Source organism: Garra rufa, chromosome 12 (genome assembly GCF_049309525.1).
Source record: "Garra rufa chromosome 12, GarRuf1.0, whole genome shotgun sequence".
Classification (NCBI taxonomy): domain Eukaryota; kingdom Metazoa; phylum Chordata; class Actinopteri; order Cypriniformes; family Cyprinidae; genus Garra; species Garra rufa.
In genome coordinates this window covers 42,239,166-42,256,318 of record NC_133372.1, presented here as the reverse complement: position 1 = coordinate 42,256,318, position 17,153 = coordinate 42,239,166, and the positions used below count along the sequence as shown (strand labels likewise).

The following is a 17,153-nucleotide window of genomic DNA, read 5'->3' as shown; positions in this document are numbered from 1 at the left end:
ACTTCAGTTCTATGTGAACATTCATCAATTCATCTCACTCACTAAAACAAAAACAAAAAAACAGATACAGTATTCCTCAAAATGAATAAAAACAAATTCAATGCAAACCTGCAATCATTAAATGTTAAATAATACAAATATCCTTTATGTATTCAATCCCATTTTATTAACCAATGTCTTTGCAACTGACATTTGATGATCCAATTCATCCATACTAATAAGCAAAAAATACTCAAGATAATCTAACACTTGTTTTACCTTTTTTTTTAATTGCTGAAGAGTTGACATTTTTTTCTGCGGTCTGCTGTACAGACATCAATTTACTTTTCTCTAAGCCTGAGGCTTTTGGTGTAAAAAGGCTTTTACTTTTGCCAAAAAATATAACTTTTTATATTAAAAACAAACAAGCAAGCCCTGCCCAGATTGTAAATGTAACGCAAAAAGTAACATAACGCATTACTTTCTATAAAAAGTAGCCTAAGTAACGTAATAGTTACTTTTTTAGGGTATCTCAATATTGCAATGCATTACTTTTTAAAAGTAACTTTCCCCAACACTGGTAATAGGCTACCATGGTACTTTTGGGTACTTTTGCTAGTGCTTTCTCATTCTTTGTAACTAATGACTAATTCTGTTGTCTTTAATACTCATTTAGGATGAAAAAAATCCCTTATTATTCATTCCTTGACGTTTTTATTATTATTTATGGTCGCGTCACTGAGGCAGCGATATAATAATATAGTAAGCTGCCTATCACTTGTGTGAATGCATACAAATCGTGTTGTCAGTGTTTAGCACCTGTCTTTTAGTCATTCATGACTAGTGTATTTGCAACGCGACGCCAGACTGTACGAACCACTGTTACCCCATAGCAGTCTACGCGCAAGAAAACGCGACGCGATCAACCAAAACGCACCCAGCCTGACGTCAGCATCCAGTCGACCAATCAAAGCGCTTGCGGCATCGCGAGCAGTCTTGTTAAAAAGGAAGCGATGAAGACAGGCATAGAAATGCCATTACAAACAGCAACAGAAGAGCTGCATAGGCAAGCAGATGTGCAAAATGAGGCGTGGCGCTTTTAGTTAGTCAGTCAGAGAATGGTTGACTTGAGCATCTGGCGTAAAAGAGGCGGGGCGAGATATGATGTCAATCATGTTATGTTGATGTACATACTCGCGGTCTCATCACACGCGAGCCGCTGCTCCAGGTGAACGCGGAGTGCTGAGGACGACGAAAGAGGTAAAGTGGTCTAATTGTGGTGTTTATAACGTATGACATTGTTTTTATTACAAATTAATTTGGTTTATGCTAGAGTTGTCTTGTTATTAGTATTGAGAGAGAAATCTGATGGCATTAGTATCTGGATATCGCAGGTTTCATGTCAGTAAAACAAGTTTTTGAGATCGCATATTACGTTTAAAAAAATAACCATTCTTTTTGATACTTTTAATGGAAAATACTGATAATTAAATACACATTTTAAATTAAGATACCCTGTCATTCTTGAAAGTACCTTGTTGGACCGTATAAATACATAATGTTTTAGTATTATGGCATATACAAATTATATCTAATACTTTCACTCTACCATGGTACAGTTGAGCAAAATATGTGTACAGTATCAGAGGTATTTTATAGTACTTTGATATTACCGTGGTATACCAAAAATATACCACACCATATTGATATACCACAATATTTACATAGAACTTAAAATAATAGTAAGGAGTTACCATGTGGTATGTCCAAAACTGTACTACCATGGTAACCTGTCCACAAAAACACAGCGATGCCAACATACTTGTAGTTACATTTAGTTATTTTAACTTTGTTGTTGTGTTTATCACTGACGTTTTTCTCGTCTGTGGCCTCTGAGGTTGTTGTTGTTGTTGTAGTGTCTTTAATATTTTGTTTCTCCCTGTTTAAATGTTGCTAGGGCTGTGTTTACATCCTCAGGACACCACAAGCGTGCTCGTTACGCTCTGTAGTTCACGACCACTGGCTACATTTTTCTGTAGGTTTGAAAGTATGCGAAGAATGTGGGCTGTCGTAATTGCCCACCATATGGAAAAAGAACTTAAAGACCACTAAAACAACACACAGAATAGCTTGTTTGCATTTACCGCCTTTCCAGACCTCCAGATATAATTTCAATATTATTGTACTGTAGTACTGAAATTCTTGTAGCACTGTATTTACATAGTACTCTGTGGTACTTCCAAGCATTTGCTTAACCACGTGATAAAGCCATACTGTTTGGTACTTTTTGTATAATGTGGCGATGCTATAGTACTTATTTTTCTTCCTGGTACAAAAAGTACCTTATACCCCAATCTATACATGGAAAAACCCTGTTGTTGTTTGTAACGTACCATAATGGAAATGAAGTACATTACATTGACTTTTAAATACCATACAATAGCACTGCCGCATGTAAAGCTCATTCGGTCTACTTATTAGTAGCCACTGAGCGGTTTATGGCGTAGAGCGGTTAGTTATATATGCATGAGAGGAACATGGAAAGTTGTTTTATGTGAATAGATGCCATTGAACAGGCTCCTAGAAGATCCTTCTCTGCCAGCAGGGGTTAAATAAGCTGTCATTGATGAAATGCATGTGTATATACATTCATGGCCAGTAAATTACATATCACATGAACATGCCGAAGTGTCTGGAGTGAATACTAGTGAATACTTCTGCCACTTTTAGACACTAGAAATGACTCTCATTTTTTTCTTTGGTTTTATAGCCTCATGATATATATATAGAGAGAGAGAGAAAGAGAGACTTCATTTCTGTTGAATTTCATATTCTCACACCCCAGGATGTCACTGTTAAAATTATGACTAATGTCTGAGTCATTGTAGGAATTGAGATGATGTCAGAACAGCAATGACTGTTGAAGTTGAGAAGTTAATTATGAGAAAGATAAGAAAGATATAAGACTGTTGAAGGTGTAACGCAAGTTGTGGTATAATTTGGTTTGAGTTAAACCTCTTACACCTCAAACCACAATGATTTTTTTGTAAGTTAGTAAGTAGTTGCATGTTTTCTTTTTAGATGCATTCATATGCAACAAGTACTGAGTAAAATATGTATGCATAATTGAGATTAAACTATAAGTGACCTACATACAGAAGCTGTGCTGGTTTCATATGACTCCTCACTGTCTTTTGCTGACGTAATACAATTATCTCAGCTGGTCAGTATTACAAAATAAAGAGCTCTCTGCTTTATTTAGTAATTTTGTTGGCTTTAACACTATATTTTCGCAGGTTTAGTGTGTCCATGTATGTTTGAGGATCAGGATGGATGTGGAGGAGACTGGAGCAGGTCAGATTGAGGCAGCGGCCCCAGAGGAAGAGACGCCAGCTCCCAAACGCGGGAGAGGACGACCTCGCAAAGAACCACAGGTCAGAGAGATGCAATGATGGTGATAGATTAGATCGATAGACAGATGGAATAAACGATTAGAAGAACTGGAATAAATGAATTAAAACCAAGTGAACTGAATCCCTCAGGAGCCTGTTGAAGCTTCTGCTCCCAAGAGGCCGAGAGGAAGGCCAAGAGGCAGTAAAAATAAAGACCAGCGGGTCACTACCAAAGTAAGAGAACTTACTGGAGAGCACCTAAACTTAGGCTGAATGATGCTTGTTCAGACATAACATATAACATGCTCTCTCCTTTCCTTTATCTGTTTTCGGATGTAGGTAGAGCCACCTAGAGAACGGAGACCTCGAGGTAGACCAAGAAAATGGGTGAGAATCAAACAGATTTTCTTTTAAACTCTGCAGCATAATTAAATCAGCAGCTGATGAACTGAAATATAACATTTATATGTATTAAAAAATACACTACCAGTTAAACGTTTTTGAACAGTAAGACTTTTAATGTTTTTTAAAGAAATCTCTTCTGCTCACCAAGCCTGCATTTATATGATTCAAAATATTATTATAATTTAAATGTTTTCTATTTAAATATGTTTTCAAAATGCAATTTATTTCTGTGATGCAAAGCTGAATTTTGGGCATCATTACTCCAGTCTTCAGTGTCACATGCTCCTTCAGAAATCACTCTAATATGCTGATGTTCAAGAAACATTTATTATTGCTATTATTATCAACTTTTAAAACAGTTGAGTACTTTTTTCATGAACAGAAAGATCCAAAGATCAGCATTGATCTGAAATAAAACACTTTTGTAACATTATACACTATACCTTTTAAAAGCTTGGAGTTTTTTTTTAAATTGGGAAAGAAATGATAGAATTTAATACTTTTATTTGGCAAGGATGCTTTAAATTCTTTCAAAGTAATGATAAAGACATTTATAATGTTACAAAAGATTTCTATTTCAGATAAATGCTGTTCTTCTGAACTTTCCATTCATCAAAGAAACCTGAAAAATTTCTACTCTGCTGTTTTCAACAATAATAATAATAGTACATGTTTTTGAGCAGCAAGTATCAGAATATTAGAATGATTTCTAAAGGTTGATGTGACTGGAGTAATGATGCTAAAAATTCAGCTTTGAAATCACAGGAATAAATACATTTTAAAATATACTCAAATAGAAAACAGTTATTTTAAATAGTAAAAATATTTTAAAATGTTACTGTTTTTGCTGTACTTTGAAACAAATAAATTCAATCCTCCTAAATAAATTTCAAGCAATCCTAACTTCTTTAAAAAATATAAAACAATTTACTGTTCCAATACTTTTTCCTGCTTGTGTATATGTCCTGAAAATTATAATAAATGAGGGGGTTTTGCAGGTTAGCATTTGTAAATGGTAAACACAATCCCTTTTTCTATTTTGTAACATTACCATATTTATTTGCTGGATATTCCTGGTGTTATTATTAAGTGCATATAATGGCAAAAAAAACTTTATTCTTTTCTTGTTAAATATCCTGTTTTGCTGTTTTTGCGTTGAGTTGGAGAGAGTGAAATTAAAACAAGTGGCAAGATGTTAGTGAACAAATCCAATTTTAAAGGTAGAAATGTGTCATTTTCCTCTCACATTCTTGTTTCTTTAATTTATAGCCTCAGAAGACCGTTCATCGGGAAGAACAGCAGGTAAAAAAAAGCATATAACATTTAATAAGTCATCATTTCCAGCATCAAAATATTTAAACAATATACAAAAATAAATGCCCAGAAAGGCTGCAATTATTAAAATAAAAAATATTACAATATAAAAAAAAATATTTTCTATTGTAATATATATTTTAAAATGTAATTTATTCCTGTGATGCAAAGCTGAATTTTCAGCATCATTACTGCAGTCTTCAGTGTCACGTGATCCTTCAGAAATGATTCTAAGATGCTAATTTGTTACTATAATCAATGTTGAAATCAGTTGTGCTGCTTAATATTTTTGTGAAAACTAATTTAAAAAAATCAGGACTCTTTGATGACTACAAAGTTCAAAAGAACAGTATTTATTTGAAGTAGAAATGTTTTGTAACATTATAAATGTCTTAGCTGTACATTCAATGCATCAATTGAAGTAGCAATTTCTTTACAAAAAAAAAGCCCTTACAATTAGTGCTCACTTCATAGGAATACTAGAGTTTTCATTGAAATGACTCGATTCAGTAATGAAACCCGATTAGTCGAGTCGATTATTTTCATTATCGATCATATAGATTAGTTATTTGCAACCCTGCAAACCATAATGAACAAAATGAATAGTCCTGCATGAGAATCGTCTCATTCCGTTAAACACTTAACCTGATAAACATGTCAAGCAGAGAGTCAAGAGTTGCAGTTCTTTTTAAAATGAAAGAGAGATGTGTTTAGAAACCGTGTAAAACTCCCTGTTACTCATACAGTTCTCCGGTTAGTACAGAAATAAATGACTCAAGTGTGTTTAAGGGAAACCTAGTACCGTTCCTTACGTTTCTTGGTTTCCTGTACCAACTGTCGTGATTCTCAGGTCTTGCACGCACATCTACGTGCAAACGCATTCCTCATGTGTTCTCTTTCCTCTCCACCCAGCCTGATCCTGCAGTTCAAGGGGCGGAGTCAACGGAGGAGCCGCCCATTCAGACTCCTCCTGCTGCGTTAACATCACAGGAGAGCGACTAAAACTACCTCAATGTTTACTTTGATACTACATCAGGGGTAATTCTGCATCTCAACTGCCTCCACTTACACTGTAACAAGTGAAAATGTGCCAGTGCTCGCTATGTTCCCTTGGAAAGATCAGACTACATTGTTTAATTTCAAAAGTGACCCTAAAATCTGTATACTACCTTCACAAGTTTTTACGTTGGGCAGTGTATGCAAGTTACACTGCCATTTAAAAACTGAAAATAATATTTTTTTCTTATCTGGATTCTAAAACAAGTAGTTCACCCAAAAGTGAACATTTGCTGAAAATGTAACTATCCAAGATAGGGACAGATCACATTTAGGCCACGCCCACACCGGGGAAAACTTTATATTGCGGGAAGCGGACTCCCTGTCATTTCTGACTTATAACAAAAAACAGAACAATGGCTAAAAGCTGCTATAAGACAAGGTGTACAGTAAACAAGCTAAAAAACTCATAACTACGTTTTTATAAGCTGTCGACCCAAAAAACGTGTGTTTAAGGACACAAATAGCTGTAAATGTCAGGGTATTTCACGTTGAGCCATTCAGTTTGGATCATTTCTCCAACAAAAGGAAGGTAAGGAAAAGGAGCACTGACATATAACATTTAGTTTCTCAATATATCTCCTCCTTTCAGGGTGGTGAAATAATGATTTGACATGGTTAAATAATGAATGTCTACTGTTGCCATTAAATTTCCCTTCAGCGGGCGTAGTTCTCAGAATAATAAAACACGTTGCGCTCTACTTTTGTGTGCTTAAAAACGTAGTTCTGTGCTTTTTAGCTTGTTTACTGTACACCTCGTCACATAGCAGATTTTAGACGCTGTTCTGATTTTTGTTGTAAGTCAGAAATGACAAGGAGGCAGCTTCCCGCAATACAAAGTCAATGGAGAGCATTGGATTGTTTCCCCCCCGTTGGGCATGGTTTTCAGATCATGACGTGTGTCGCTCTGTCTCTATGCAGATGAGTTTGCTTCTTCAATAGAACAGGTTTTGAGAAATTTAGCATTACATCACTTGCTCACCAATGGATTCCTCTGCAGTGAATGGGTGCCGTCAGAATGAGAGTCCAAACAGCTGATAAAAACATCACAGTAATCCACAAGTAACCACTTTAGTCCATCAATTAACATCTTGTGAAGTGAAAAACTGGAATTTGTAAGGAACAAATCCATCATTAAGGTGTTCTTCTGGCTAAAATATGAGTTCATAATAACTGCCTCCATTGAAAAAGTCCATCCGTTGTTGTCCATTCACATAAAAATACAGCAACATATTTGTTTAGAACTGTTTTGGATGTTTTTTATACTTCTAAACAATGAAGTATTGTATAAAAACCAAACAATACACAGCTTTTGGCTTCACAAGATGTTAATTGATGGACTGGAGTGGTGTGGGTTACTTGTGAATTATTGTAATGTTTATATCCGCTGTTTGGACTCTCTTTCTGACAGCACCCATTCACTGCAGAGGATCTGTTGGTGAGCAATTAATGCAATGATACATTTCTTCAAATCTGTTTCCATGACTTGGATAACCTGAAGGTGTTTAAATGATCAGCTAATTTGTCATTTTTGGGTAAACTCTTTCTTTGAAGTCAACTAGAAATCAAATTTAAATTTAAAACACATTTTATTGTGCACAATTTGGCGGTCAGAATTGTTTTTCTCAAGGCATTTCATCAATAACGTTCAAGATCTTGCGATTAAAGGGGAATTTGAAAATCCAAAGATAATAAAATGTAGAAACTGTTATATTGGGTTATATTAGGTTTGTTTAATCTCAGGATTCTGGAAACATTATATTGCCAAAGTTTGGAATGGACTTCTCACTCAAATGCTGCAATTTTTTAAATGATTGGTCTTAATGTACAATGTTCTTGTTTTATTTTAATGTTTACAGTAGACACAATAGATTCAAATGCATCTGTTCACAAACAACAATCATTATAATTCACAACATGATGCTGGTGAAATTCAGTACCTCAACGTCAGAAACCTCAATGATTTTATTTGCTCATACGTACTAACTAGACAATGGATTACTTGTCATTTTTAAATGCATATGTTGTCAGTGGCTCTGGAACAAGATAACATTTTGGCACTATATTTTCATAACTTGCATATTTTTGAATCATCAAGTCTGATTTTTACTGCTATGAATTGTGTTATTGCGCTGGAATGATGTTTAAAAACATTACTGAAGTTTAAAGCATTTCCTATTGACGGTACAGTTGTGTTAAATATTACAGTTCACATACAGTAGATGCACTTCAAAACAGGTATAATGGATAATTTTTTGATTTTTTTTTTTTTGAAAATGTGCCTCATGAATACAGGCTCAGGTAACTTACCTCTTTTTTTATATTCTTCAAAGGCCAGTAAAGCTGTTTATGTGACTGTATGTCAGTGAATAAAGTTCCTGTTTGAGACAAGTTTACAAGATCCATCAGTTATTGTCTTCATTGCATTTATCATAATTGATTCCCTAGTTTTCAAGAACACATCAGCACAGTTTATAGTGTAAATATCCTTTTTTATTTTGTCCTTCATTGTCATAAAAGTTAAAAATGTCTTTAAAATGATCCACCGCTGGTTTGTGGTGCACAAAGAATTATTATATTTTTCTATTTCATCTACACAGCCACACACGCACACACAAAAAAATCACTTCTTTCATTGTAAATCTTGTGTAATCAGTCATCATTCATCATTTATGCAGATTCACAAGCTCAGTGACAGAACATGAACCGAAGCAGTGAGTTCATGTCACATGGAAGATCTTTATAATACTGTCTTTTAAATGGCTGACACTTCATCACAATTTAAACTAAACAAAAGTAACTTTAAAGCTTTGAAAGCTTTAAAGGGAAAGTTCAAAGAACACTTTTAGCTGTGAATAAATAATAAACCATGTCTCATTCAAAAAACTAATAAAGATTTCTCAAACAAAGGGTTTTAGGGTTGCATTCAGAGTCCCTTCTTTAAAAAAAACATTACTAATGAGCCTCATTCAGCATTTCTAAAATCATTCTTTCATAAATTGTCACATTAGGCACATTTTACAAACCATTTGTTCTGTTTCATGAATGAGGCTCTTAGTGAGTCTTAGGTCTCCAGACAATCTATGAAAATAAAGTCTGTGTTGCATGAGTGTTCACAGCTGTTCGACAGATTTAGCTGATTTCTGTAGTGAAGAACTTCTTTTAAACTTTGATTTCTAATCAAGTGTCTTTAAACTGTGTAATGTCTTATTTGTCACTGTACGCTGTAAAAAATATTCTCATCGTTGTTCATTTGTTGCAATAATTTCTGTCAGATTCTGGGTTTATGTTCTTTGTCATAACTAAAGTGGTCAAAAAAGTTGATAAAAACATCACAAAAATCCACAAGGAAGTTAAAAGTCCTCTATCCATAATATTACTTTCTCCAGTGAAAAAGTCATGTTGTCTGAATCAGGAGAGAAATATGCACAGATAAACCAAAACAGTTCTAAACAAATATGTGGGTGGATTTTGATGAGAGGACAACAGATGAATTTTTGTTTCTTATAAACATGCAGATTTTGGCTTCACAAGACGTTAATTGATGGACTGAAGTGGTGTAAATTATTTGAGGATTTTTGTAATGTTTTTATCAGCTCTTTGGACTTTCATTCTGATGGCACCCATTCACTGCAGAGGACACATTGGACACATACTTTTCTTTAAATCTGTTCTGATGAAGAAACAAACTCAGCTACATCTTGGATGTCCGGAGGGTGAGTACATTTTCAGCAAATATTCCTTTAACACTGCAGGTTGTAACTTTGGTTTCAGAAATGATCAACCACGAAAGCAGCAATTAACTCACTGTTTTACATTTTATTTTTTACAGTGTACTATATCGTACCAAACGTTACTGCAAATATTCCTGAATCCCAGCGTCCAGTTTTGTGTCCCTTTATTCCTGTGCAACATGTAATTGTCGTCATGCATTAATGGCATCGGCCACGTCTGTGAAAACAAGTCGACTGGGTTTTTGAGTTGTTCCTTGACTTGTGGTCAGTGTCTGTGGTGGGAAAGAGAAAGTGAACGTAAGTAAACAATACAGGATATCAACAGTAGAACATTATAGAATATAATTAATACAAATGTAAATCTAGTTCTACAATGTAATGTTGCACAAATGTGACCCTGGACCACAAAACCAGTCATAAGGTTAAATTTTACAAAACTGAGATGTATACATCATTTGAAAGCTCAATAAATAAGCTTTCTATTGATGTATGGTTTGTTAGGATAGGACAATATTTGGCCGAGATACATTTATTTGAAAATCTGGAATCTGTGGGTGCAAAAAAATCTAAATACTGAGAAAATCACCTTTAAAGTTGTCCAAATTAAGTTCTTAACAATGCATATTATTAATCAAAAATTACATTTTGATATATTTACAGTAGGAATTTTACAAAAAATCTTCATAGACATGATCTTTACTTAATTTCCTAATGATTTTTGGCATAAAAGAAAAATCTAAAATTTTGACCCAAACAATGTATTTTTGGCTATTGCTACAAATATACCCCAGCGACTTGAGACTGGTTTTGTGGTCCAGGGTCACAAATATGAATTAGCAAAATAAAATGTTGACAGTATGAAAATATGACTAATGAGACTCCTGGTGCCAGAACACAAATGGAGGAGAGTTTCATGTGGATTCAGTCACAATTGTAGATTGATGAGGAGTATCAGTGATATTAAATGGACAACTGACACACTTACAGTGACGAATACTTTACCACAAATTACAAACCACATGGCCTGGTGTCAGAACTTAAAAGAAATGAGAATGGTACTAAAATTAAGAAATAGCAATAAAAAAATGTATGGCAGAAATTATTTTGACAGACTCACCATGGTGTCTTAGTTCTAGATCTATCTATCTATAGAGATCTATATCTGTCTATCTGCACTTATAGTCAAAAGTTTACATCTTTTAGAATCTGCAAAATATTATTATACCAAAATGAGAGGGATCGTACAAAATTGATGTTTTTTATTTAGTACTGACCTGAATAAGATAGTTCACATAAAAGACGTTTACATATAGTCCACAAGAGAAAATAATAGTTGAATTTATATTTGTATTTAATTTAAAATGACCCTGTTCAAACGTTAACATACACTTTATTCTTGATACTTGTTACCTGAATGATCCACAGCTGTTTCTTCATTTAGTGATAATTGTTCTTGAGACCCTTGTTTGTCCTGAACAGTTAAACTGCCCGCTGTTCTTCAGAAAAATCATTCAGGTCCCACAAATTCTTTGGTTTTTCAGCAATTTTGTGTATTTGATCCCTTTCCAACAATGACTATGATTTTGAGATCCATCTTTTCACACTGAGGACAACTGAGGGACTCATATGCAGCTATTACAGAAAGTTTAAACGCTCACTGATGCTCCAGAAGGAAAACACATGCATTAAGAGCCGGGGGTGTATACTTTTGGAAATAATGAAAATGTTCAAATTTTTCTTATTTTGCCTTAATATAATTTTTTTCATTTAGTACTGCCCTTCGGAAGCTACAGAAGATACTTACAGGTTTCCCAGAGGACGAAATGAGTGAAATTTACCCTGATCTTCAAAATCAAAAAGTTTTTACCCCAGGCTCTTAATGCACCGTGTTTCCTTCTGGAGCATCAGTGAGTGTTTGAACCTTCTGTAATAGTTGCATATGAGTCCCTCAGTTGTCCTCAGTGTGAAAAGATGGATCTCAAAATCATCCGGTCATTGTTAGAAAGGGTTCAAATACACAAAAATGCTGGAAAACCAAAACATTTGTGGGACCTGAAGGATTTTTCTGAAGAACAGCAGGCAGTTTAACTGTTCAGGACAAACAAGGAACTCATGAACAACTATCACTAAACAAAAAACACAGCTGTGGATCATTCAGGTAACAACACAGTATTAAGAATCAAGTGTAAACTTTTAAACATTTTTAAAGTCATTTTTATAAATTCAACTTTTCTTTTCGCTTGTGGACTACATGTAAACGTGAAAGTCCTTTATGTGAAATATCGTATTCAGGTCAGTATTATTTTGGTAAAAAAAAAAAATCACATTTTGCAAACTCTGCAAGGTGTATGTAAACTTTTGAACTGTATCTATACACAAAAGTAACATTTTAGTTAGTATGCCCTAACATTTTAGTTAGTTTGTATGTTTTGCCTTTGGTCCGTGTGGTGTTGTTCTCTTACTTTAGAGTTTGGTCCTGCTGGGCTTCCGTCTCGTCCGTGGTCCAAGAGTTCCTGCTCTAGATCATCCTGTTCTTCAGCTGGATCAAAGTTATACATGGGCATTAGCTGGTGTCTCAGTTTCTCCAGCCTGTATAGAGAAAAACCATCACAGCTTCATTAGTGACATGATCTATGAGGAAAGCATCAAGGGTTTCAATTAGAACCAAAAAGAGTTTTTTAGTCTTGTATTAACACATTTGCTTTTTAAAGGATTACTCCACTTCCAAAATAAAAATGTCCTGATAATTTTCTCACCTCCATGTCATCCGAGATGTTCATGTCTTTCTTCAGTTGCAAGGAAATTAAGTTTTTTGAGGAAAACATTCCAGGATTTTTCTCCATATAGTGGACTTCAATGGTGCTCAATGGATTGAAGGTTAAAAATGCAGTTTTAGTGCAGCTACAAAGGACTCTAAACGATCCCAGACGAGGAATAAGAGTTTTATCCAGTCAAACGATTGGTTATTTTCTAAAACGAATTTACAATTTATACACTTTTTAACCTCAAGTGCTTGTCTTGTCTTGCTCTGCGAAGCACATACAGTACGTACTTTGTGTACTCCGGTTCAAGACAGTTAAGGTATGTCAAAAAACTCCCATTTCATGTTTACAAAGTGAACATGCAAAGAAGGTCAAACGCCCTTTCCAAAAAAAAGGTAAAGCAGTGATGTAGGATGATTTTGAAGTTGGAGGAGAAAATGAGATGGGAGTTTTTTGACATACCCTAACTGTTTTGAACCAGAGTGCACAGAGTATGTGCATTGCAAAGCTAGACACAATTTGTGGTTAAAAAGTGTATAAATATAATTTCTTTTAATAAAATGACCTATTGTTTCACTAGATAAGACCCTTATTCCAAAGCTGGGATCGTTTAGAGCTGTATTGAAACTGCATTTTTAACCTTCAATCCATTGAGCACCTTATGGAGAAAAATTCTAGAATGTTTTCCTCAAAAAACAATTTCTTTGCGACTGAAGAAAGAAAGACATGAATTTCTTGGATGACATGGGGGTGAGTAAATTATCAGGAAATTTCTATTCTAGAAGTGGAGTAATCCTTTAAGATTGTAGTGGAGTGATACAGGAATGTACAATTTCTTACCTTTTCTTTTTCCTGATGTACAGAAGCTGGTGAGGAGAAGAAAAATGCATGAATGTTATATATGCATGAATCACATATTACATTCTCAGTCAATTAAAATGGCAAATCATTTTATAATGTTCAAGAAAGTCTAACGTATCTAGAGTGAGCATATTAGCATAAAAAAATCAATAATAATCAAGTGTGAAGCATTGCAGTCATGAGGAAAATGCAAGTACACTATTCTAGTCAAATGTCTGTAATCGTCTATTCTATAAATTAAAATATATATGTATGACTTAGGAAATTACATGACTCAAAAAAATTGTCAGAAAAAAAGGGTCATTTTAAATCAATCCAAGTAATTCAAAATAATTCAATTAAGATTTTCTTAAATGTTTTTGAAAGAAGACTTTTATGCTCACAAATGCTGCATTTATTTGGGAAAAAATACAGTAAAAACAGTAATATTGTGAAATGTGACCCCCGACCACAAAACCAGCCTTAAGTAGCACAGGTATATTTGTAGCAATAGCCAAAAATACATTGCATGGGTCAAAATTATCAATTTTTCTTTTATGCTAAAAATCATTAGGATATTAAGTTAAGATCACGTTCCATGAAGATATTTAGTAAATTTCCTACTGTAAATATATCAAAACTTAATTTTTGATTAGTAATATGCATTGCTAGGATTTGCATTGATCTTATTTATTCAGCTTTCATATTATGCATAAATATCAATTTTAAACTTATGACTCTTGTGACTGGTTTTGTGGTCCAGGGTCACAAATATTTTTACAATTTACAATAACTCTTTTCTGTTCGATTATACTTAAAAATGTAATTTATTCCTGTAATACAAATCTGAATTTCAGCATCATTACTGCAGTCTTCAGCATCACATGATCCTTCAGAAATTATTCTAATATGCTGATTTAATGCTCAAAAAAACATTTCTTATTATTATCTATGTTGAAAACAGTTGTGCCTTTTCATATTTTGTGGGAACTGTGGAAATTATGCTTCTTGAGGAAAACATTTCAGGATTTCTCTCCATATAATGGAGCTCTATGGTGTTTGAACTTCCAAAATGCAGCTTCAAATGTCTCTAAACGATCAAAGCCGACAAAAGAAGGGTCTTGTCTAGCAAAACGATCGGTTATTTTCTAAAAAAAATTACAGTTTATATACTTTTTAACCTCAAATGCTCGTCTTGTCTAGCTCGGTGTGTACTCTGTGTAGAGATTAAAAAGTATATAAATTGTACATGTTTTTTTAGAAAATAACAGATCGTTTCACTAGATAAGACCCTTCTTCCTCGGCTGGGATCCTTTAGAGCCCTTTGAAGCTGCATTTTGGAAGTTTAAACTCGGGGCACCATAGAAGTCCATTAAATGGAGAGAAATCCTGGAATGTTTTCCTCAAAAAACATAATTTCTTAATGACTGAAGAAAGAAAGACATGAACATCTTGGATGACAAGGGGTGAGTACATTATCTGTAAATTTTTGTTCTGAAAGTGAACTAGGCCTACTCCTTTGAGGATTCTGTAATGAGTTCAAAAGAATTGCATTTATTTGAAATGGAAATCTTTTGCAGCAAATGTAAAGTCTTTACTGGCACTTTTGATCCATCTTATTTGATCGCTACTTGAGCAAATGAGTACTATCCCTTTAAGACGTTTTTTTTGTCATTATCATCGAGTTTGCTCACCACGACAACCGCCAGCCCAATAACTGTGATGATGCCAAAGGGTACAAGCACCATCCCCATGCCGGCGCCTTCCACTGACGCGACGGGCAGCTGTGTGGAGTTCAGGCCGGTCTCGTTGGCGGACGACGTGACGGAGCGGAAGGTGGTCCTGGACGTCGCGTTCTCCGGCTCAGTTCTGGGCTCTGCTGAACTTGTGAGAACGGGAATGAAGGTGGTGAGGGGGAGTGTGGGGGCCGGGAACGGGGTCAGGGTTTGGGTGGAGGTGAACATATCGGGTTTGGTGGTGGTCAGAGACATGGTTCTTGCAGGACGCCGTCGCGGAGGCGAGCCCTTGTGCGTTTCGAAGGCAACCCTACTGGGATTCAGTCCTGCAGCAGGCCTCGGACATGATGCTCAGGGTGATCCTGAACTCCTGCAAGAATCCTGTGAAAGAACATTATATAATGTTAGTCGCAATTTGTCTTTGTTTTTTAAACAGTGAGCTCACATGCTGACAACTAACAGCTTAGGGTAGCTTGTGGGCAATGGAAAAGTAGAAAAACGGGGGAAAATTAAATAAAGTAAAAAATAACAAAGTACATATTTCCTAGTGAAAAACAAATATACTAAAATGTATTTAAAATACATTTATTTTATGCTAAGCATACTACAAATACATTTACATTGTGTAGTTAATACCCTGCATTTGTACTGTTAGTATACTAAACTGGTATATTTAAAGTCTGCTAAATTGGAACAATTAATTTTGTACTTAATGCACTTTAATTGTGCAGAAGTAGTGCTGAAGTCCAACTAAATATATACTTAAGTATATTTGATTATGCTAAAGTGGAACTATTGCAAGTATACTTTAGGTGCACTTTAAATATTTTGCACCCGAAGACCGAAATTATTTAAAGATCATATGTTAGATCATATGTTAGTGCCACTAAAACATATTTAGGGCTTAATATTATGAAATGTGCATTGTGCACAAGTAGAACTCCAAATAAAGTTTAATTACAACTTTTTATATCAGTAAGTCTCAAGGGATATGTCGGTAAATATGTTAATAGACTTCAACTATACTTAGTATAAAATAAATGCATTTTAAATCAATCACATTTTTTACTAGGATTATAACACTAATTATTAGGTTTTTATATTTTCAACATTAATAATGTTTCATCATTCTGAAGACTGTTTAAAAATAATGGAATTAATCGCTTTATTTTATACCGACAGCCATAAATTTGTTTCTTTTCAAGTCATAATATATTGAGTCCTATATATTTTGGGTCTTTGTTTGTGAAAAAATATGGATTTTTAAAATATATAGATATAGAATTATAGATCTCTCTTCTGCTCACTTTATGTGACCAAAAATACAATAAAAACAGTAAAATTTTGAAATATTATTTACATTTAAAATAACTATTTTCTATATTAATATTTTGTAAAATGTAATTTATTCCTGTGATTACTCCAGTCGTCAGTGTCACATGATCCTTCAGAAATCATCCTAACATGCTGATTTGCTTCATATTTTTGTAAACCACCATACTTTTTTGTCACTATTGTTTGATGCATAGAAGTTCAAGAGAAAAGCACTTTTGATCAATGTAATGCGTCCTTAATGGATAAAAGTATTCTTTAGAAAAAATCTCTCAGACCGCAAAAGATGTGATTTGATCAAATTGTGATTTTTGTTTCAAAAGGCCACATAGTGTTTTTTTTTTTTCCTAAAAGAAAGTGCTAAACCCAACATGAAGCTTTTTTTTTTAAATGAAGTTTTCTATTTCTTTATGAACATCTGAGATTGAATTAAGAAACTTTAGGAAGTCTTCAGTCTTCATTTGAAAGCATCCAATCGATTAGAAATTGATTAAAATACATTAATGTTTGGAAAGCAGTGGCTCTATCAGTGAGAAAATCTGTGTTTGATTGCATGATCTTGACTGAAAGTCTGGGTTCAAGGCATGAGTGAGTGTGTGTAAA

General features: G+C 34.3%; 2 protein-coding genes across 3 annotated transcripts; one reads left to right on the top strand and one right to left on the bottom strand.

The window, feature by feature from the left end:
* Positions 1–3,289: 3,289 nt before the first annotated feature.
* On the top strand, positions 3,290–6,092 carry LOC141347611 (uncharacterized). The gene is made up of 6 exons (XM_073852600.1): positions 3,290–3,413; positions 3,522–3,605; positions 3,711–3,758; positions 5,046–5,078; positions 5,837–5,843; positions 5,941–6,092. Exons 1-6 carry the CDS (start codon positions 3,309–3,311, stop codon positions 6,090–6,092), a joined length of 429 nt encoding a protein of 142 aa, XP_073708701.1. The 5' UTR covers positions 3,290–3,308.
* Positions 6,093–9,945: 3,853 nt separating this feature from the next.
* c12h3orf18 (chromosome 12 C3orf18 homolog) lies at positions 9,946–15,495 on the bottom strand. 2 transcript variants are annotated; one of them, XM_073852407.1, is made up of 5 exons: positions 15,177–15,495; positions 13,483–13,508; positions 12,343–12,469; positions 10,866–10,916; positions 10,075–10,152 (listed from the first exon to the last, which is right to left on the bottom strand). In XM_073852407.1, the coding sequence occupies exons 1-4, from the start codon at positions 15,471–15,473 to the stop codon at positions 10,911–10,913; spliced, it is 456 nt and encodes a 151-aa protein (XP_073708508.1). In that variant the 5' UTR covers positions 15,474–15,495; the 3' UTR covers positions 10,075–10,152; positions 10,866–10,910. The 2 variants fall into 2 exon arrangements, with proteins under 2 accessions (XP_073708507.1, XP_073708508.1); XM_073852406.1 differs by lacking the exon at positions 10,866–10,916 and having other exon boundaries at positions 9,946–10,152.
* Positions 15,496–17,153: the final 1,658 nt, after the last annotated feature.

What these genes read in the sequence shown, in the direction of transcription:
- LOC141347611 (XM_073852600.1), top strand. Translation starts at nt 3,309, where the DNA reads ATGGATGTGGAGGAGACTGGAGCAGGTCAGATTGAGGCAGCGGCCCCA. An exon ending in GACCTCGCAAAGAACCACAG is followed by an intron (nt 3,414 to 3,521) that starts GTCAGAGAGATG and finishes TGAATCCCTCAG; the next exon opens with GAGCCTGTTGAAGCTTCTGC. An exon ending in GAGGTAGACCAAGAAAATGG is followed by an intron (nt 3,759 to 5,045) that starts GTGAGAATCAAA and finishes TTTAATTTATAG; the next exon opens with CCTCAGAAGACCGTTCATCG.
- c12h3orf18 (XM_073852406.1), bottom strand. Translation starts at nt 15,473, where the DNA reads ATGTCTCTGACCACCACCAAACCCGATATGTTCACCTCCACCCAAACC. An exon ending in TTGGGCTGGCGGTTGTCGTG is followed by an intron (nt 13,509 to 15,176) that starts GTGAGCAAACTC and finishes TCTCCTCACCAG; the next exon opens with CTTCTGTACATCAGGAAAAA. An exon ending in CAGCAGGACCAAACTCTAAA is followed by an intron (nt 10,153 to 12,342) that starts GTAAGAGAACAA and finishes TTCCCACCACAG; the next exon opens with ACACTGACCACAAGTCAAGG.